This window comes from Bacillus rossius, chromosome 16 (genome assembly GCF_032445375.1).
Source record: "Bacillus rossius redtenbacheri isolate Brsri chromosome 16, Brsri_v3, whole genome shotgun sequence".
In the NCBI taxonomy this organism is placed as follows: Eukaryota; Metazoa; Arthropoda; class Insecta; order Phasmatodea; family Bacillidae; genus Bacillus; species Bacillus rossius.
The window spans coordinates 47,360,832-47,383,440 of NC_086343.1; the positions used below are offsets into that span (position 1 = coordinate 47,360,832).

A 22,609-nucleotide genomic window follows, 5' to 3' on the forward strand; every position below is an offset into this window, starting at 1 on the left:
ACTGCATGCAACTGTGTGTGTGAGTCCCACTCCTCATGCAGGGCGGAACCAGCTGAGAGCCGGCCTCGGCGAGACACGGTCTCTGGGAGCAGCGACCTCGGGGGTGGGGGGTGGGGGGGAGTGTGCTCGTCGCCCGTCGCGGGCAGACGCCCCGAACACCCCTGTGCCCGGGGTCACGACCCTGCAGCTATATAAGCCCTGGTGCGCGCGGCAGCCGGCAGTCAGGACTCACAGCTCCCGCCTGAGACATGGCAGCGCTCCTGGTGAGTGTCGGCGGCGCGCCAATCACAGGGCTCGTCCGACGAGAGGCTGGGACGCGGGCTGTGATTGCAGAGCTCGGCGCGGGTTCGTCCGCTCCTTGTTTCGGCAATCAGCCTCGCGAGTGGCCGAGCAGTTCAAGGTCGAGGACTGAGGTTGAAACAAGGTTTTCTTTCGGAAACTGCGCCAGCGCAGCTCTGTTTTAATGGGGATTTAAAAAAAAACCTCCTCAGGAAATTGCTACTCCGTGATGGAACACGTTCCTAATAACCAGGATACAGCCAAGCTCTCCGACTTCACACACTGTAGCAAATCAGAGCGATTTTAAGGAAAATCTAACTTTTGGATCAGCTTAAAATGCAATAAAACTTAAAAAATTTAATAGGTGTTTTATAAAATTATGCTAGTTGCAGAAACATATTGCGATAATCAATAAATCATTTTTGACCCTCCACAACCTTAATCTTGTTCTCTCGTTTCTCAAATGAAAAAGCTGACATCACCTCAGCAAAATAGACCCAAAGCACGATTTATGTGTGTATAGGTATATGATTTCTTAGGAATTACCACGTATCACATCGTATTGGCTGCAGCAGCATACGTTCCTGCACATAACATGTGAAGTGTTTCTTCGATGTCATTCGAAGCCCGATGCTAACAGAATACTCTGAGGTCGTGTCCATAAGGGACGGTTTTTTTTTATCTCTCCCTAGCTCTAAGTATAGCTCCTTAATGAAAGGTGCCTTGTTGACCAGGTGAGAGAAAGTCAGGAAGGTATCTTCGCCCCTCGTCCAAGACACATGAAGGAACTGCAGTGAGCATATTGCAAGCGGGTACTGAGACGGCTTCAGGCATAGGGCTCACGTACGTGTGATCACGACACACACACACACCTGTTTCGTTTTCAACCGAGTTACCGTCCTTTAACCTCGGACCACCAAGGAAAATATAATAAAAATTAAGTTTATTTTTTGGGCATCTGGTGAAGGAGTTGGTGCTCACACACAGACTTGGTCATTTAATTTACTTGTCATACTATTACTCCATAGCCATCCCTGCTGATTTATTACGCATTGTATGCTTCGTCTCAAATTTTTGAAGTGACAACTTCTTTAGCCGCGTTGAGCGATTTTTGGTAGGGGCAAAACTGATGGGTTCTCGTCACCGACATGCTAGTGACGTGTTGCGCCAGACTGGAGGCCTGTGTACATGTATACGTATATGTACACTAATAAATTGTATATACTCGACTGTATCATGTGCGTGTTGGACTATATTTTGGATGGGTAAAATCTTGTACGTTCGCATCACTGACATGCTGTAATATCAGTAAGTGAAGTTAATTTGACATGTGAATACATGACCCAGGTATGACATCACTGGTAGGTCATAGCTAGGCAATGAATTTTTACGTAATTTTTACGTAATTTTTACATACCACTGACATCTGTTGCGACTAAAAAATGATGTAAGGATAAATGATATCATGCTGACATCGTACTGATATAATACCAAAATCACTTTTCTTTCGTACATTTGACGTAGAAATAATATCATATTACACATTTAAAACAAAGTATTAAGTTTTCACTTCTGTTGACAGTCCACATGACTGGCTATTTTTATTTTTCATAAAAAGTCACGGACGTGCTCATAAATATAATTTTTGCTAACATTTCACAGCTTGAAAAAAAAATTGGTTGTCTGTAAAGTCGGTTTACGGACGATAGTTTAACGTGACAACGTCATAACCAAACAGTGATGAAATGATTGCATACTTTTATGAATAAAATTGAATCATGTTTATTTTTTGAATAAAAGAATAAATACTTGAAATTATACTAGTAATCAGATTTTTCAAATGCAAGAATAATTAACCTTTATTGCCGAAATTGTTGTTGTAATAAGCAATTAAAGCCACATTAACTTTTCACTTCACTTTATAAAAAGTCTAGTGGAAGAGAGATAGATGCGGCGCAAGCGTACAATGAGCGTAACGGGACACTTTTTCGTGCGTGCAGCCGGCGTTCATCGATTTATTAGACGTTGTCACGTCAAAAAAAAAAAAACTTTGCAAGCACCCGGTAAGGTAAACTTGCGACCCAGTAGCAAATGCGAGATCGAGTGGAATGCCTGCAAGGAGAAGTAGCTAGCGGCACGTGAGGGGTCGCAGAAGCACCGGGTGAAGAACCTGTCAGTACGCACTGCGTCTCTCGCCCCTCGTCACATGACCTGCCCGCAACAGGTCTGGAAGTAACCTCGCTACACTCGCGGCCACCCGCCACCAGCCAGGGAAGCCTTCAGTTCACAGACGAGAGAGCCGCACCCGAAGTTACCCGAAGTTCATGCTCGCTTTTTTTTCCCCCGTTCTATCTCATTGTATAAAGCGGTGTGGCATTAAATTTTTCTGTCGATTAGGATAGGTTAGCTACATTATAAATACATTAAAACATTGTCGATGGTTGGTTATATTAGGTAAGTATAGCTACATTAAAAATACTGTAAAATCATGTTATGGTAGCTTAGCAAATAACTTTTTAATATGTAGCTATCCAGGGCTAGGAAACCGTTTACATGATTTCACAGTATCTTTAAAGTAGCTATCGTAACCAAATCAACCGTCCACAATGTTTCAAAGTATTTATAATGTAGCTAACCTAACCTAATTGACCATTAGTTATCATGAGTTACAATGAACAAAAACAACCGAAGATGCACGATCGGGCGTTCTACTCTCGTCTGTGAAAAGAAGGCTTCCCCACTAGTCATCACCTGACAAACTGCCACAATCTGCATTCACAGCTGCGCCTGACTTCTCTTCGCTAAGGTCTGGCTCGCAACCAGCCACTGTGTCGGCCAGTTCAGAGAAACTGCTGAGCAGTCTATGAATGTATTCCTTATCAGTTGATTCCTCTACTGTTTGAAAAACATGCCGTTAAAATTAAAAATGTTACTCACTTAATGTTACACATATTAATATATAGAATTTACAATGCTAGGTAAGTAGTTTAATTTTGGTGTCCGGTAGAAGGAAACTGAAACTATTCTGTAATTGGATCTTTCAGATAATTTTAACTGCATACAAACTCAAAATAAACTTTTATGACTTTGGTTTTTTTAGAGTTACATTTTTTGTTGTTTCTATGCTCTATATAAAGCGTATTAAGGTTTATTAACAAATATTTCTCCATTTGAATGCAGATCAATAAAGCATCCAATAACTACGGAAAAAAAAATTCAAAGCAGTCATGAGGACTGCCGACAGAAGTGAAAACTTTTTCGAAATTTTTACGAAAAAAATACTATCACACCGCAAATTTGTTTTATCACGTTAGTAAAATAACTCCTAAATTACTATAAATTATGCATTGCATAGTAATTGTAGGCATTAAAAAAATTAATAATGATATTCTTAATTTTTATGTTATATTCCTACAAAGACTCTGTTTACTTCGTTATTCAAACTATATATATTTATGAGAATATTAATATATTTTATACTCACTTTTTACTGCACAGTAATCGTATTCATTAGATTTAAAATAATAATCGAACAAAATCACAATTTGAACACTGTATACAAGCATTCGATTCACATATGCATAGCACTGATGTACCGCGACTGAAGACGCGTACTGGCTGCGCGCGCACCACTGAGTGTGTGTACATACACATTCACGTCACGTGACCATGTCGATGACGACTTACATGAATTTACTCCCTATCCAAAACTTCCTATAAATGTTTTCACTTCAAAAATATATATTTTGAAATATGTTGTTAAATGGTGTGTAGGAAACTACAGAGCCGGACGGTAGACTGTGGCTGAGACATGTCTGAGCAAACCAGCCAACATGTCCAGTCAGCAACAGTCGCTTGTTTCTGTTTTGGAAAAACTATTGTGTTTGTTTCGACTTTTCGTTTTGTAGTGTTATTTTGTCTCGTTTCAACTGTTGTGCTGAATTTTTTTGGGTTCAATATTTTTGTGCTGTCATCATTTGTGGGGTTTTTTTTTTTTCGTTCTCTTAGTCCAGTTTTATTTGTTTTTCTTTGTTTGTTGACCATATTCCTGTTATGGAATATTATGTAGTGTTTATATCCTGTTGACAACAGATTTGTTTTGCTTAATTTGTGTTTTTTGTGTTTTGTGTATTTTTTAGTTTTCTTCTACAGAAAAAGTGCTTAGCAATTGCGTATGTCCAAAAGCTTACATCAGCTCGACCAGTTGGTAGCCAGGGATGTCTATTCAGCGTTCAGTAACATGCATCCATTAGGTGGCAAGTGTTGTCTGGTTGGTGGCCGAGCGAGCTGCCAGCCGGTGATTGGTCCTCGCTGGGCGCTACTGGGCCCTACTGGGCCCTACTGGGCCCTACTGGGCCCTACTGGCGCGACACAGGCCTTGTTGCCGGGTGCTCTGGGCGGTAGAGACAAGAGCCGCGCATGTCTCTCAGTGCCACGTAGTCGCGCAGTCCGCAGCAGAGGTGGAGTTCCATCGGCTTGCCAAAACTTCAGAAATGTTGTTTTCAAAGACTTTTTCCTAGATAGTTTAAAGAGTTACCTCTTTAAACTGCATGACTTCAATAACACTTCTGTACGAACCGAAAAACACTCTACGTTTTACCACCAGCCAATTATCTAGTCTTTTTTAATTTAAATTTTAACAAAGCTTAGGGTTTGTTTCGAAAAAAAAAAGTCATTTAAGCCTAAGGTCCTGACCTACATTATTCTTTTTTTATATATAGCTAACGTTAAGAAAACTTGGAAGTAAAGCAACCAATTAAGACGACAACTTTATTTTTTCTAAAAAAAATTAATACTTCTAGGCTTATATCAGGTAGTCCGCAAATTGCTGGTATAAATTGACAAACAAATCCTTGTTAAGGAAGAAACGTCCCGAGACGCAGCCCTGTCTAGCGCAGTAATTGTACACAGATTGTTCCTACCTACGGCCGGCATTCTCGCGGTCCCCTCCCACATGTGCGCCCTGTCAGGGCAGGGTGGGAGCAACATTCCAGTTCGTTTTCATAAACATTCCAGAGCTCATTTAAAACAGAACTGTTAGGGCTTCGGCAATGACCAGCGGCTGGGGCCACCAACCCAGCATAGTCGCCGCCTCAGCCTCGTAACTCGCTCAGCTGACCAGACAGTTGGCTGTGTCCTGAGCACTGCTGGCGCCCACATCACACTGGGACCCGGTGAACCCGTGGTCCGGTGGAGGCCTAGCTGTCCGGGCTAGCACCGGAGCTGTGTCGTCGCTCACCACGTCAACTCTGCATCAGGCTAGGGAACCCTTGGAGTCTGCTCCAAGCGAGCTGAGTAACTGTACACGAGGGTCGCTCCAGAGGCTGAGAGACTCGACACTCCAGAGCAGTGGTTGTTTGAGCACACCGCAGCCTGCCATCTGGTGGGCAGCTCAGCTAGTCTTGGGCTGATCAGCGCCTTGTAGTGCGGTGTTGCGATCACAAGGTCATGGTAGTCTTCCTCATGCAGATGGTGGATATCCACATAGCTAGGGACCGGAAAAATTCGCGTTTTAAATTACTTTTATGACAGACTCCATGATCCTCTATGTACTTGTGCAGATTACACCTGCTGATTGGCTACTAACTCGTGACACGTGTTAACTGGGAAGCTTGTGCTTCGATACTTCTTCTGTCGAACGTTTTCCGTTGGTCCAGAGTCCTTCAGATAAACTGTGGCCCAATCACTGAAGCAGCAAGAAAGGAAAATGTATTTGGATTCTAGCCTATCGCGAAATGAACCCGCGAATTTTTCAGGTCTCTACACGTAGCTCATGGGAACACGAGATGTAACACACCATGAGCAGCGCGCATTGACCAAGGGCGCTTTCACAGCAGAAGAGTACCGCCTGAAACTGGGCGTCACGTGAATTAAGGCTATGCTGTACACAGACTGCTGGTTGCAAGAGCGCGTGGCTAGCTCTAAGCGTCTGCAGACTCTTGTAGCTTGTTTCCCGAGAAGCGCCTGATGAGCGAGAAACTCACATTTACTCGCTTCTGTGTGCCTTTGTTACTTTGCATGAGTAAATCAGTTGCCGTACAAAATACATTTTCGAAAAAAAAAAAAAAAAAAATTTTTATTATTATTATTATTATTTGGGTAACACGTGGAACTCTTGTATGAACTAAGTAGGCCTACGTGAAAATGTAGGAAATTCAAATTTGGATTTAGTTTATTTTTTAAAGTAAATTTATGCTATGAAACAGTTGTAAGCTTTTTAATATATGTTTATAAAAAAATTTTGAAAAATGTAGCACAGACCTAAACAATTTCATTAATGCATGACATGTATCCTAGCGCTCTCAAATACTTTATTTAAGTAAGATTAATATGTATAATACAATATTGCAATTATTATCAGAATTTATTTAATGAAATTTTTTTTGGCCAGGATATGAATTGATAAAGATACCGTAAAGTTTTGAATACAATTAATTTGTTGCAAACATTTATTATAAATACATTAGAGAACGTTTTTTTTTTTTTTTTTTTTTTAGATTGAAGTTTCTTCTTCAAGGTAATTTTACAACTTGTAAAATATAATCGTACATTATTGTTTCAATTTTTGTGATTTTTATAAAATATTTTAGTAAAATGATTTACAATTTTATCAATTTCGGCACATTTGGAATCTCTGAAAACGGAAATCATAATAAAGAATGTTTGTAATTGCTTATAAAAGTTTTTGCTACATAACGTTTTGTACATTTTTCTATAAATGAGATAGTAAACAACTAAATGATTTGTTTCAGATAAAATATGTTTTTATTCGTGTGGTGACTTGTTAACAATAAATAATAACAAAACCACTGTGTTGACTCGGTTTTTGCGGTTGGGTTTTCCAAGATATGTTTTCGTTTTGTTCAACAACATATGTTCTTAAAAATATCGTGTGCAATTTTGTCGGTGTCGTGTTTCTGTAGTTTTGTGGACCTGCGTGTTGCGGACAAGTGGACCAAGTTCACTCCAAGCGCTGTGTTCAGCTCTGCCTCCTCTGTCGCCCGGTCGAGACAGAGGACTGGCTGAATGTTAGCCTCTAGCATCTGGTCTCAGCCAGCGCCACTAGTCACTGCCACTCGCTCTTGGCTGATAGGGTCAGCTGTGCTCTTAGATCTGAGAAGGATTGCTCTCCACTGCCTCACTGCATATCCTCTCTGAACACGGGTTTGCAATTCGTAGATACCAGAATAATTCGCGAATTCATTCGGCGATAGGCTAGAATTCAAATACATATTACTTTTAGATGATTTGGCTATTGGCTTACTGTTCATTTGGACGAATCTCAACCTATTATACACCTTCAACCAAAGAAGGATCGAATCACAGTCAACCAGCTATGACCTTGCGTTATTTGCCCAAGTGTACAGGAGAATGTGCAGTCTATCCTGAAGGCCGTCGAACCACGATTTTTTCTGGTCCCTAGCAATCCGTCAACCCCTCGTCCGTCAGACAACCGGCGAACTGATAGTCTACGGTGAATTTCCCCGCCGCTGGTACAGGAAGACGTGTCTATTGGTAACATTTCGAGATCCATGGCCATTATTTTGTCTATAAATATTTGTGCACTTATAAAAATCACTGTGGGGCCTGTAGAAAAATGCGGTGGAAAATTTTGTTAGCTAATAATATTAAAAAATAATAATAATAACGATCAGTGACCTAACACTACGCCAGGACTCTTAGCGGAGTCAGATTACTAACCTACTGTTACACACACTCATAACAATCGTGGGACTTACGGCATTATCCAAAGAAATAAAAAGTTAAAAAAATTACCAAGATATTTGTGATTTATTACTGACAGCAAAAAAAAAATAAATAACCGCATACCCATACAACAAGTGAGAGACGAAATTTGTGGGGATAAAATGAGCAATTTTTATCAATGCTATATACTAATATTTTTGTTAACTCTAAATATATTTTTGGGTAAACATGCGGCATACTCTAAAATCGTTATAATTTTTTTTCTTTATTTCATTGCAAATGCAAATGTCAATCGCACCGACCGCTAGTTTACCAATATTGGTTATTTTCATTTACCTGACCATTTATGAAATACAGCCAGATATTGCCAGTGCTAAGACGCAAAACTTATAAAAAAATTCAATATTAATTCAGCTCAAAACAGAAATTAAACATAGTTGTGTAAAATATAAAACGTACGAAATGAAATTTTACTGCTTTGTTAGCAAACTTCTGATTGGTTTTTACACGAGACCTCTTTCGCGTCATTTACAAGAGCCCTTATTCTTAAATTCGCAGTGCATTGTAAGCATTAAAAATCACAGGACTTCCTTCACACAGCTCATGCAGTAGCTCCATGCTTGTCAATACGTCCAGTATTTTTATTATAGCAAATTATAATCCAGTTCAATGTATATTATAAATTTATATACCATAGTGACATATCTGTGTAGGAAACTGTTTAGCCCAACATCACATGTTTTCTAATATTTTATCACTTTTTTACTTTTACTTGTGGTGAATTACAACGAGAATACAAGAAAACATTCCATTGATTTGCTATTAAAAAAAGGTGTGTGTACTTATGTACGCGCGTTAGAAGCTATACCTGCATCCTTTCCACCAAAACGCCCTTAACCCCTTCAGCTTACATGAAGTTAACTCAAATGAAAATCCTATCCTGAGATTACAGCACAGCGCATCCCTGGGACCCCTCAGAAAACCCAGACAGCCTGTGATATGTCCGAAGTGCATACAGATTATACTAGTTTTCCAGGCTAGTACTGGAGCAGTTTCACCACGCACTGAGTCTGCTCATACACGGAGTGAAGGCTCCCATGGATGAGCTCTACACGACCAGAGCCACTAACTGCCAGTGCTGTTCCTTACCGTGCGACCCGGGCCGGTAGAGGACTCCTCAGCCGGGACTACCGGCATCAACACTCCTCACTATTGCCTACATCTCTCGTGGCACTAGTGGGCTCATTGCTAGCCCGTGAGCTAGCACTGTAACCAGCTGTCCCAGTCCGGGCAACAGGGGAGGTCTCGGGGGCTGGAGACCCGAAGACCAGCCCCTCGGATACCCCACCGGCTCCGGTGCCCCGAAGCTTACAGATATTTCTGCCCGGGCGTGATCCTTCCCAGTGTATAAGCCGTGCCCATACAAGCCATTTCCATTGTGCCTTTTGTATCTCCACAAATAACAAAGGACTTTGTGACCCGACAGCCTGAGGACCCGGCAGTGCTGACCCCCGGATCTTCTGTTGTTGCCTGCACAGAGAGACTTTCTGCCTCGTCCGAAGATGTCGAGGGACGATGACTTCCCGGCAGAGCTCACTTTGATTAAAACCCTTGGTGCCACGAGAAGGCATTTAATTGCCTTGGTGCTGAAAGGCTATGCATTAGCTTCAACGCATGCTTTCCATGATCTTGTTGGTTTATGTCTTGTCCACGAGAACTTGCAACAGTTCCGACTCCTTAGGTGACATGCTCCCTCCCTCGCAGGGCCAGGACTGCTTCCAATGTTTAATAATAGTTCATCGAAACATAGTGATAACTATAACTGTGTGTGTTCCAGAAAGTGACCCTGTTGCTGTCCGTGGTGCTCGCCACGGCGAAGGCCCAGTTCGGCGGTGAGCGGCGACCGCCAGCTCAGGGCGTGCCCGGAGCTCCAGAGGATGCTCTGCAAAGAGAGTTCGGGGTGGAAAGAAGGCAAGCAGGCTTCGGAGAGCAAGAAAGCTTCGATGGACCAGGCAACCGTCAGTCAGGAGGTGGATTCGGAAGGCAGTTCCCACAAGGAGGTGGCTTTGGAAATCAAGGTTCGCAAGGCGGGTTCGGAGGACAATTCGGTGGTGGCAGACCAGGAGGTTCAAATCAACAAGGAGGTTTTAATGGCCAAGGAGGTTTTGGAGGACAAGGAAATAGGCCGCAAGGTGGGTTTGGAGGACAATTTGGTTCTGGAAGACCAGGAGGTTCAAATCAACAGGGTGGTTTTAATGGCCAAGGAGGTTTTGGAGGACAAGGGAATAGGCCGCAAGGCGGGTTTGGAGGACAATTTGGTGGCAGACCAGGAGGTTCAAATCAACAAGGAGGATTTAATGGCCAAGGAGGTTTTGGAGGACCAGCAAACAGGCCGCAAGGAGGTAGCTTTGGAGGTCAGAATCAGCCTGGTAGCTTTGGTGGACGACCAGGTTTTGGACGGTCGATAATGAAACCAGAAGCAAGTGGGATAAGAAGTCAGAGTCAGCAAGGAGCGTTTGGAAACTTGGAAAGTAGGTTGCCGAGATCAGGATTTGAAGATCAACGGCCACAAGGAGATTTTGAAAGTCAAGGTGAATTTGAAGGTCAAGGAGCAAGACCTAGTCGAGAATTTGGAGGTCAAATAGCTATACCTAATGAAGAATTTAGAGGCCAAAACAGTGGTTCGCAAGTTCGATTTGGAAGGCCAGGTGAATTTTGAAGCCAGATAAATAAATTGTTGCTTTAGTTTAAAGTGTTCTATTTAAAGTTAGTTATTGTGATATGTTATACTTATTTGCAACATTCATTTAAATTTTTTTGCCAACATACGGAAGCTAATTATTTTGTTTAATTTTTTATATACCAACATTTTAAAAATGTTATAAAAGTGTTATTATGTAGATACTTTAAACTATGAACTTTGTATGGTAACAATTTCATTGTGCCACAGAATTGTGGAATATTTTTGCTAACCATCTTCATATATACAACTAAATAAACGTTTCAAAAAAGTTTGATATGTTTAACTCTAAATATAAGAAAAATTAATCAGTGGCTTAAAGTGGATGTATTATAAAATTTAAGGATATAATTTATATGTTTTAAGAAGTGTTATTAAACATTTCACAATGACACAATATATTTTTTTAATATTTTCTTATTTTCAGTTTTAGATCCACAAGATTTTTACAACAAACATTTAAAATATTGCAAAATATTTAGCTAACATTTTAACATAATATAATCAACCAAAAATGTGTATTTTGAACGAAATATAATACTCCTTATGTCACCATACTAATTACCATATTTTATGTGGTGTGCCATTTCCCCAGCATGCATTATGATACATTACAATTAACTACTGTAGCTCTGAAATATCTAGGTAGATATATAATATAAAGAAGAGTTTGCATTTGTTTGTTTTACGCAGAGCTTGATGAAATTTTGGACACTTTATCGTTGAAAGAAGAGGGAGGTTACACTCTACATTAAAATTTGAAAATCCAATTCCATACTTTTTTCCACCCATTAAAAAAATTACGTCTCTACTAAATGAAATTTTGCTTACTTTGACTTTAAAATAAGTATAAAATTACTGTCTAGAATTGATTTCTAAAAAAAAATAGGTGCTTCACTGTCTACAAGAAATAATAAAAATTGTTCCCCTTTTCCATCCCCTTGAGCAGAATTTTTGTAATTTTTGATGAAATTTTGCACAATTTGCGTTTAAACTAAGGAGAAAACAACTCTCTTCTACTGATTTAGGAAAATGGAGAATGTCACTGCCGAAATAAAATTGTGAAAAAAACCACCTTCATCACACTTTTCCCGCTCATTAAAGCAGAAATTTTGTACTTTTTGATGAAAATGTGACACATGATATTAAAAATATTGTATAAGAAAAATTACTGTTCAACATATAACTAACTAAGAAAAAATGGTCACTGGCTACAAGAGGTTTTGAAAATCACTCCATCCGTTTTTCTCATTACTTCAAGCATAATGTTCGTGCATCAAAATGAAATTTCATATTAAACACAAGAAACAATTAAATTTACTGATTCATATGATTTCTATCTTCCTGTACACATGAGGTTTCAAAAACCACCCCCATTGTATCTTGGTATTTCTTGGTAAAATTTTGCATACTTAACTTTCAAGTAAAGAGTACTGTCTATATTTAATTTAAAATAATTTACCCCCGACCAATATTCTACCTGTGATTTATAAAAACCACCCCTATCTCATTTCCCGTCACTTTCAGAATAATTGATTAAATCTCGCTCACTAGACATTTAAAAGGAAGAAAATTGGTTGTCTACAACTTATTTTCACAGGCAAAGAAGTTTATTGAATACACGAGATTTCAAAAACTACACCTATCCCTATTTCCCACTTTTTAAAGTGAATTTTTTGTCTCCATAGTGAATTACTTTTGCACTTGACAATAAATAAAAGTTATGTAAACATCTTATTTTAAAAACTTACTTTTTCCTTGTAAAATGAAATATACAAATAACTAGCCCATTCCACTTTACTACTACCTACTTAAAGCAGATTGTTGGCTCTTCAAGGTAAAATTCTTTTACTATTAACGTAAAAAAAAAGTAATTTATTGTCAAAACCATATTTTTAAAAAAGTTCACAGAAAACATGTGATTACGAAACACCACCCCCTTTTTTTGCAAGAGGGTTTCTTAAACCTTAAAAAAATAAATTACACTCTTAATAAATTTTCCACAATTGACGTAAAAAAATAGAAACGCCACTTACGTCATCTGATGTCCACAAAAAGTTAATTGAATACGTGAAAGTTCCAAACACTTATATCCTCACCCTAACATCTCCCCTCTCTTAAAGGCCATTTTCTACACCTTGTATCAGAATGTGAGCACTTTTGAGGCTTAAATGAAGAAGACATTTACTGTCCAACATCCCCTTCCCCTCCTTCATTTAAGCGTCAACAGCGCTCACAATATATCCGGCTGTTCAGTTACACAAGAACTGTATTTTGTAGCATTCAGTAAATAATGTCACAGGTCTATTTTACTTTTTTTTCTGCTCTTTGTAAAAAGTCAATAAATCCATCATAATTTTTTTCTTGTCTCTTTGGATCGTCATATTTTCCTGAAGATAATTTTCTGTTTTTCCAAATCTTGGTCTCTTAAAAAAGGAACTTATTTGACCGTATTTCGGATATAATCTGCAATTAATGATAAACCAAAAATACTACATTTTAGTTAATGCCGATCCCTTACATAAGCTATTATGAGTGTTTCATTATATAATTAACTCGCTTTCAACGTGATTTGAAACCAAATTCAAAACGTATTTTAGTGTCCAAAGCCTGTTTCCGAGGTAATACTTTCTTGAACATTCCTTATTTACGTGGCAATGCAATGTCAACTAATATGTTTCGAAGATCACTAGGCTTAAACGTGGATTAGTTTCATGAAACAATAGCGAACATTTAAGTGTTGGCCCTTGGAGTTGTTTGTTCTTAGTGGAGGTGTTAATGGAACTAGCAGGACACAAAGCAACATGGTTGGTGGTAGGTTCCTTCCAGCGACGCCACAGACTCTAAGGGCGCGACTGGGGGACGCACCACAACGCCGAAATACCACAACGCCGAAATACCACAACGCCGAAAAATGTCATTGCAGGACTGCCACAAAGGTTAGGTTAGGTTGGACTAGGTTAGGTTAGACTAGGTTATGTTAGACTAGGTTAGGTTAGACTAGGTTAGGTTAGACTAGGTTATGTTAGACTAGGTTAGGTTAGACTAGGTTAGGTTAGGCTAGGTTCGGTTAGGCTAGGCTAGGATAGGCTAGGTTAAGTTAGGTTATATTACGCTAGGTTAGGTTAGGTTAGGTAAGGTTAGGTTTGATTGTGGTATTTCGGCGTTAAGGTACATTTAAGAAACGCTCACAAATTCATTCAGTTTTATTTCAGCTTTGTGGTACACAGCAGTTTTCTAGCTGTCGGCGTTGTGGTCAATTTTTACATTCGGCGTTATGGTATTTCGGCGTTGTGGTGACGACCCGCGCGACTGTGTTGCTGGCAGGTCACCGTGGTTGCCACTGCTAGGTTTGTACTGGAGCACGTGCGAGGGTACAGTTTGCCTACGCTGTAAAATATATTATTACGAATTAATTTGCTTGTAAAATAACATTTCGCCAACCATTTTTTTTTCTTTTCGCAGACAACTTTGAAACAACAACACGAACAATAAATCTAATCATTCAATGGGCGTATGTAAAATATAACTGGAAGAGTCCTTTATCATTTGTGAGGAAAACAACACGAACAGTAAAACTAAATTTTCAATCTGGTATATGTAAAATGTGACTGGAAGAGTCCTTAATCATTTGTGTGGAAAACTTAATTTATGTATTGTTTGGTGGAAAATCACTCACGTAATATGTTTAACCATGATGATGTGTGTGTGCTAAGAGCACTGTTTGATTGTATGATTTTTTTGTTTTAAGTTTTTAAAAACTTAGTATTTAGAAATATTTTTAATTCGCTGCATTTATATTACTAACCTATGTTTTGAACGCAATAACACACAAAATATGTAAATTTATTTTTCTAAAAAAAATTGTACTTCAAGACATAATATTGTTACGATTTACTGCGGGTTCGTAAAGGATATTTCAATTAAAGATTTTTATCACACACAGTTTTATTTATTGCAACTATTTACATTACTAGCTAAAAATCTAAAAATGCCAATTAATCAATTGTAATTAAAAAATATTGCTTCCTCCAGTCACTCGTTTCTCACAATCCACACCCCTCGCTGGGCCGCACCTCTGGCGCAGCTATCGCCGCAGCACCCCTCGTGGGCCTCCGTCGCCGCACTCCGCCGCCGCCGTCGCACTTCCCCTTCGCCGAGATCCCACTCGACGCCTCGCTCGGAACTCCGCCGCACCCGCGGCACTATCGCCCCGGAAGCTCCGCCGCGGGAAGGCTGCCGCCTGAACTCTCTCTCTGAACTCCACTGACTCCCTGCCCTGACGTCCTCGGGCATATATATAGGCCCCTGCGCAATTCCAGAACTCACAAAATCGACCGGGGCCAGTCGCGTCATTCCGCGCCGTCCCGACGACAGAAATCTCTCGAAACACGTGTCGGCGGTTCGCGCAACTCCGCAGCTGGCAGGTTTCGGATGTCAAACTAACAGCGCCGCGCGGGGAGTGTTGGGCTGGAGGGAGGGGAAGCGGCGACCCAGGTGCGCGCTGCACATCTCATGTTACGGCGTGCACCTGCGCGTGACGCGGCCTTGCTCACGTTCGTAACAATATATTCAACAACTGTAAACAATATTTTTTTTTGAAAAAATGTGTAAAAAGATTAAACACGTTTCCACATAAAATTTATATTTTACGTGCAAACCTGTCTATGCGTGAGCTTGATGTAAACAAACGCACATGGGTTCGGTGACGTGAACATGATTTTGACTTTTCAGAAGGCAAATGACTAACCATTGCTAGCCTCATGCACGGTAATCTACAATAGGAGTATATAATTTAACAACTTCTGCCACTAACTCATTTATTACATATCATTCAAATAACTCTGGCTTAGTTAGCCAACAGTGAATAGCTTACCTCAAAATTTTATCACTCAGTCCATTCATCATAACCAGTGAACATATATATTTTCAATCCTGTTATTTAAATAACAGGTATTAATTTTGTCATAATTATTTTTTAACAACAATCGTTTAGCATTGAATTTAACTTATATACCAGTAGCTTTTAATGATACTATTATTCTGCTTTTCTTTAGGTAATTCTTCCAAAACTGGTATCTATATTTTTGTAGCTGAATTTGTATACTTTACAAACATAGAACTTAACAAATACTTGCGTTCGTTTGAACTTCAATCTAGTTATATTTCAGCGTAATACCCAAACTCTTTTAACGAAAGCTTAACTATTGCCGGACTCAAATATATTTAAACATATGCATAGCAAGGTGTTCAAAAGTTCAAAATTGTTATTTTTATTCTCATAATATAAAATGGTTTTAACTAAGAAATGTGAATGACTTTACTTCTATATGGATAAGAAATATTGTTTTTTTTATTTGTTTCTTTATGAAATTAACTACAGAATTTCTTGTATACAATACTAATGAATTATATAAATAAGGAATAGGATTTCAGGAAGATTTTCACAAACCAATGCAAAGGAATTAACATTAAGTAGACTTTATCGAAATCAGATAATTTCATTACATTAAACTAATCTCATTTCGCCCACAAAATGTATTAAAAAATGCCTTAGCCCTAAAACAAGAAACCATATTACTAACAATTTAATAATCTATTGTTTTTTTTAGACAAAAACATTTTCAGGAGAAAAAAAAAGATGTGAAGCCATTACTAATAAATTTGTGCATAAACTATTTTGAATAATATTTGTATTTTTAAGGATAAAAAATTAAATCATGAAAACCCAACAGGAAGTATTTTGCATCATCTTTTTTGAACGTATTATTGTTTTGATGTGAGCTTTTGGTCATACGCCATTGCTAAAGCACATGTATGTCTGTAAAGGAAAATTAAAAAAAAAGACAAAAACACAAATTAAGCAAAAATTTGCTGTTAACAACAGAAATTTTTTGCTTAATTTGTGTTGTTGTCTTTTGTGTTTTTTGAAGTTTTCTTCTACAGACATACACGTGCTTTAGCGATGGCGTATGTCCAAAAGCTTACATCAAGTCATGCACTCCCATTGCACAAATCTTTCAAAGATAATAGTATTATTGTTAATCCAAATCACAGTATTATAATGTAGTAAAACTTAAAAAGAAACATCACTCATTCTTCGCTCGGGCTCATCAATATAACAAGTTTATTAAGTAGTGAGGATGATATGTTTATTGAAGACACTCGATGAAGGTGTGGCGCGGAGCAGGTGGGTGGCAACTAGCCGCTGGGGCCTCCCCCGCTACTGCTGCCGGCAGCCCCAGGACAGCCCTGGGACACCAGTGGTCCAGCAGAGTCCAGCACCCCCTGGTCGCCCGAGGGGTCACTGCCCTGGGCCACAGAGCCGGCCTGTCCGCCCTCCGCCCCTCCCTGGGCCAGCGAGCCGCAGAGCAGAGCCGCTGCCAGCACCGCCTGCACCCCGCACCAGCACTCCAGCACTCCAGCACTCCAGCACTCCAGCACTCCAGCACTCCAGCACTAGCCGGCACTCCAGCACTAGCCGGCACTCCAGCACTCCAGCACTCCAGCACTCCAGCACTCCAGCACTCCAGCACTCCAGCACTCCAGCACTCCAGCACTCCAGCACTCCAGCACTCCAGCACTCCAGCACTCCAGCACTCCAGCACTCCAGCACTCCAGCACTCCAGCACTCCAGCACTCCAGCACTCCAGCACTCCAGCACTCCAGCACTCCAGCACTAGCCGGCACTGTCACTATGTGCCGCAGTCACCTCGTGCACTGTCACAGATATTTAAAAAAAATTGGTTGTCTGTAAAGTCGGTTTACGGACGGTAGTTTAACGTCACAACGTCATAACAAAACATTGATGAAATGATTGCACACTTTTATGAATAAAATTGAATCATTTTTATTGAATATCACTATTTTGTATGGATACAAAGAAGGAGTGAAATGAAATCTACAATTTAATTGATAAATTTACTTTTATTTCCACTCATTAATTCAAATATGTTTATTAGGTAACGAAAAGATTATTTTAATTATAACAGTTATACATGTTTGTTATTTAACTTCTTCCAATCTGTGTTATTCTGTTAAGGATAGGACAATAATAGGAAAAGCAGGAAACGTATCGGAATGTTTCAAGTTTAATGTGCCTCGAAAAAGTCAAATCGATGGCTGTTCCAATCGAGTGGAAGAGAGATATATGCGGCGCAAGCGTACAATGAGTGTAACGGGACACAGCGTAAAGGGAATAATGTACGTAACGGGATCCAGCGTAATGGGACAATGTGCGCAACGGGACATTTTTTGTGCGTGCAGCCGGCGTTCATCGATTTATTACACGTTGTTACGTCAAAAAAAATTTTTTTGACGTGATAACGTCTTATAAATCGATGAATGCCGGCTGCACGCACGAAAAAAGCATGACTCATTGTTATGTTCCGCCTGAGACGAGCGTGCAAGAACCGGCCAACCACCGTGCGAGAAAATATTCTATGATATCAAACAGTTTAAGGCGGGCTTTTTAAAAGCAGCAATTTTAAAAAAAATTGATATGACGTTATCACGTAAAATTATCGTCCGTAAACCGACTTTACAGACAAACCCCTTTTCTCTCTCTCTCTCTCGAAGATTAGACAATCACGCATTTATTTTAAATTAAGCTATATGCTGGTTTTGTTTAAAAGCCTTTTGATTTAATTATAAAATTGATCAGTTACCCTACCTGCGGTAAGGTTCATTTTTGATAAATTTTAAATAATAATTCCTTTGTTTTAAAAAATATATATATACGATTTAAAATATTCACTAGCTATTAAACGTAGATGGTATGTACAATGTAGGTTACTGACGTTATTTCCACATATGCCTGAAGTCTTAAGCTACCCATACATATAATTCCACGAGAACAGTTAGTTTCACAAGTCTTCAGGCCAGTGGTATTCAGTGTTCAGTGTTCTGCTGTGAAACAGTGGGATCTTGTTTAGTTGAATGAAGGTGTCTGGTGTAGCGTCACGCGTAGCATAGGTATTGCGAAACCTGAAACCATCTGGACTTTATTAGTATTTGCCATGATATGCATTGTAAATTATAAGTGTCAGTTATGGCGAGACAAGACTTTAATATCTTTTACGTTTTTAGATCTACATTACGTCATTCGTTATCGGTTGATTGCACGTGGCTGTTAAAATTATCCCAAGGCCACGAATATTTTCTCAAAAAGAGTTAAAATTGGCTCCTTTTTTTCTGCAGGTACATAAAATAACATGTCTTTATCACGTACTGAAGCCACTATAAAACAATTCGGTGAAAGGAATTAATTTGTCTTTTGCCTCTTTTCAACACTAATTATTTCTGAAAACAATAGTGAGTGCTAAATATTGTGTTCATTATTAGGAAGCTAACACATGACAATTATTTTACTGGCAAGAGAACAGAGTGATGGCGAATACAAATTAGACTTTATTAGCTCATTACCCTCAGCTTTACTTCCGCAAACATCAGCACAGTGAAAAACTTTAATATTAAAAAAAATTGATTATTTTCAAACAGTTCACGCAATACATTAAATAAATTGTAGGACTGTTTTCATAACGGCTTGTAAGATATTTTATATCTGTGTGCTCTATTAAAAAAATGGGGGGGGGGGTTTATAAATGTTTAACATTTTGTTCCTAACGATGTCAAAATGGAGATAGTTGCTAATTTTTTTATAATTAATATGTACTTTGAATACAAAAAAAAACTTTTTAAAAGCTCCTAACCTCAACGGTTTTATAAAATATTCCATTAAACACATCATACTTTTTTTAATGTATGCTTATAATCTAACATTTCCTATTAGGATTTCAGTTATTTGAATTCCAATTTGTAAGATAAAATCTACTCTTTTTTACTCCCTTCGGATTTGACTTTAAAAATTGTTACATTATTATTAAAAATTTGTGTATTATTATGAAACAATATATTTTTATTAGCTTTTATATCTATTGGACTTTATTACTGTAGTTCTGAGAACATGTTCTTTCTTAGAACGATCGAATTTTGAATAATAATAAAATACATTTTACACGTTAGGTATGTTATTTGTATTCGATTTCTCGCCTCCCATTTGATTAGCTTCGTACATACGCCTGTTCTATTCAAACGAGGTCTCATGTAAATGGTGCATAGCAAAGTCCAGCATTTTTTAAGGTTCCAATGCCGATAAATTTAATATTTTTTCTCCAGTTTGCGTTTTAAATGTTTAAAATGATAGTTTGAACAAGCATATTCTAATTTGAAAATCCGGGTGCAATAATTTCATAAATCTACCGAACGGTAAATTTTTTTTTTAATACAAAATGTATTAGAGAGATTTTAAATAAGTGATAAAGACTTACGTAAAACGTTGTCATCTTGTAGTGAATTGAACGTGAGTTTCACCGTCAGAACTGCAATATTGAGTGTGAAGGCGACAGTGCCATAAGGCCAGCTTATATACGGAGCACCCAGATGTGGATCTCATGCCTCCAGTAAAAGTAGATCAGTGCTAATGATATGGGAGGAAGTGTTCCGAAATGCGTGGGCATTGTCCCCTGCTTCCGCTCGTGTGATCTCTGTGTCGCAACTAGCGCTCACAGACCTCCGCTCCACAGCGCTGTGTCGCAACTAGCGCTCCTGAATTACAGCTTAAATGAATAAATTAACAATTTTCATACTTCTTAATATAAGTGGGCTGGTTGGCAGCCAGGAGGGAAAATGGCAAAAGTCGCCCCCGAAACAACCCGTGCCACCCAAACCAACGCGGACAGCAATGTCCCAGCACTCCTCCCCCCCCCCCCCCCCCCGCCAGCCGCATGGTAGACACTTTTCTACTCTGTCCAACTCTTCTTCCAGATCCATCCTTCTGATTTCCCGTAAGCCTCCTGCTTGATACTAATGCATGAAATTTTGCATCCCGCATGTCTGAGCCCAGGGTTTTCCCTGTGTCTATGCAGGTTTCACCTGGGCTCAACTTATCTAGTTTCAGTCTAGAATAGTCAGTGAGGGGAGTTAGTCATGGCGCCAATCGCAGCCATGGCTGGCCAATCCCCCTCCTAGCACATGTTGCATGCTACCCCTCCTGCATGGCTTAACCCCTGCATGTTTAGAGCGTATGGGCTTCGGCCTGAGACGCACTTAGTCTCCCTCCCTAACCTGGAACCCTCCCCAACACACTTAGTTTTAGTTAGGTTAGGAAAAAACAAACAAGCGCTGACCGACCTCCACTAAACCCGGCCCCTGGGCGTGTGACTGCAGAGGGCTACACCGTCATCACGCGCGTGGAAACACAAACAATGCTACCAAACATTAAAATTATAACGTGACCCAGAAATGCCTCAGTGCAAGACCGTAATGCTGCAAACTATTTTTAGCTGTAGCCTACGTCCTTGAGGTCACACGGTTGTCGACGCTCAAGGACTGTACTTGTGTTGGTGCCTGAGATAGGACCTCTCATAGACCTTGAAATAAAGAGAACTTTAAGATTTTATTGGTGTGCATAGTAGTACCTCAAGAGTAAATAAGTAGAAATTGTTGAACAGCATATTTCGACTTAGATGCTGGCCCGACTAACTAGCATAATTAATTTATAAAAACACCATATTTTTGATGAAGTTTTCAAAAAAATTATTTTAAGTATTTTTTTTTTAATTTACTAAGCACCCTTGTTTTGATAAACTCTAATTAACATTTTATAATTAAAATGAGCGCTAATAAAATTGTAATTTTTCAAACCTCTAACCAAAAACATTTTAGATAATCAGGTATAAATATTTGAAGGGAAAAAATATGTTATTTAAAAATTTTAATTGAGAATTATTAGGTAGAACATTAATATATTAAAAAAAATTAAATGAAAAAGATATTCAATAATGCATTTCATTTATAACAAAATATTAAGGAAAAAAGTTTTTTATGAACCAGTTACACTAGTTTTGATTAAGCTGAAGACAACCATTAGCAAAATAATAAAATCATTGCTAACTGTATTTTTTAATGATTTGAAAGTCTTTTAAACATATTATTCAGTTAACTCTTTAAAAAGTATACATAATGAGTTAGATAACTAATTGTTTGACACAGTGACTTGAATGATTAGGATAACATTATCATTTTCAACATGTCACTCCCTGTACAGTTTGTAGTTACCGGTGTTGTAACAGCTGGTCTTTTGTCAATCAAAATACCACCTTCACTAAAAACTCATAAAAGATTGTTCTCTAACCTGTGGAGGTAGTATCACCCCTCCCTTCCCTCTGCCGCAACTGCCCGTACGAAGCATCGCGTGCGGTTGTGACATGCCCAAGCCTTGCTTTGTGTCTCTGCCGCCCACAACTGCCCGTTCCCCACCAGCATCGATGTTATCTGATGTTACAATAGACTGGCAAGCGACATAAATACTCTTATTTAATTAACTCATAAAACCGACATTATATATATTTGTTATAATCGCTTGCAAGAGAACAACATACAGCTTAGCTACCACCTGTTGTGAAAAATACCCCAGGGGATACTCCCACCAACCATCGAACCAAAGTCTTCCATCTGAAAAGCGACATATCCACAGCTGATAGAAATAAAACCAAAAAATTGAATTAAAAATATTTAATACAAAAATAATTAAAAAATATAAATATAATAGAATAAACCCTTTTACAACCTTTTACAATATAATAACCCTTTAACAACCGTAAATGAAAGACAATACTAAAAATAAACCCAAATAAAAGTAAGCAGAGCAAACCAACAAGGACATGGAAACATACCATACATCGAAAGCCCTCCACTCCTCATTAACACTCTGAGATCTTATAAATGACAAATGTAGCCATTCGTCTACAAATGTAGCCTTGAACCTGTTACAAATTTTGCCTTGGGTACATATCGGCTACAAATGCAGCCAATTGGCTACAG

General features: G+C 38.9%; 1 protein-coding gene across 1 annotated transcript; it reads left to right on the plus strand.

The window, feature by feature from the left end:
- Positions 1-219: 219 nt before the first annotated feature.
- LOC134540480 (uncharacterized) lies at positions 220-11,125 on the plus strand. The gene is made up of 2 exons (XM_063383262.1): positions 220-263; positions 9,824-11,125. Exon 2 carries the CDS (start codon positions 9,924-9,926, stop codon positions 10,452-10,454), a length of 531 nt encoding a protein of 176 aa, XP_063239332.1. The 5' UTR covers positions 220-263; positions 9,824-9,923; the 3' UTR covers positions 10,455-11,125.
- The last annotated feature ends 11,484 nt before the right edge of the window (positions 11,126-22,609 follow it).

Coding starts and splice junctions, on each gene's coding strand:
- LOC134540480 (XM_063383262.1), top strand. CDS start 9,924: ATGCTCTGCAAAGAGAGTTCGGGGTGGAAAGAAGGCAAGCAGGCTTCG.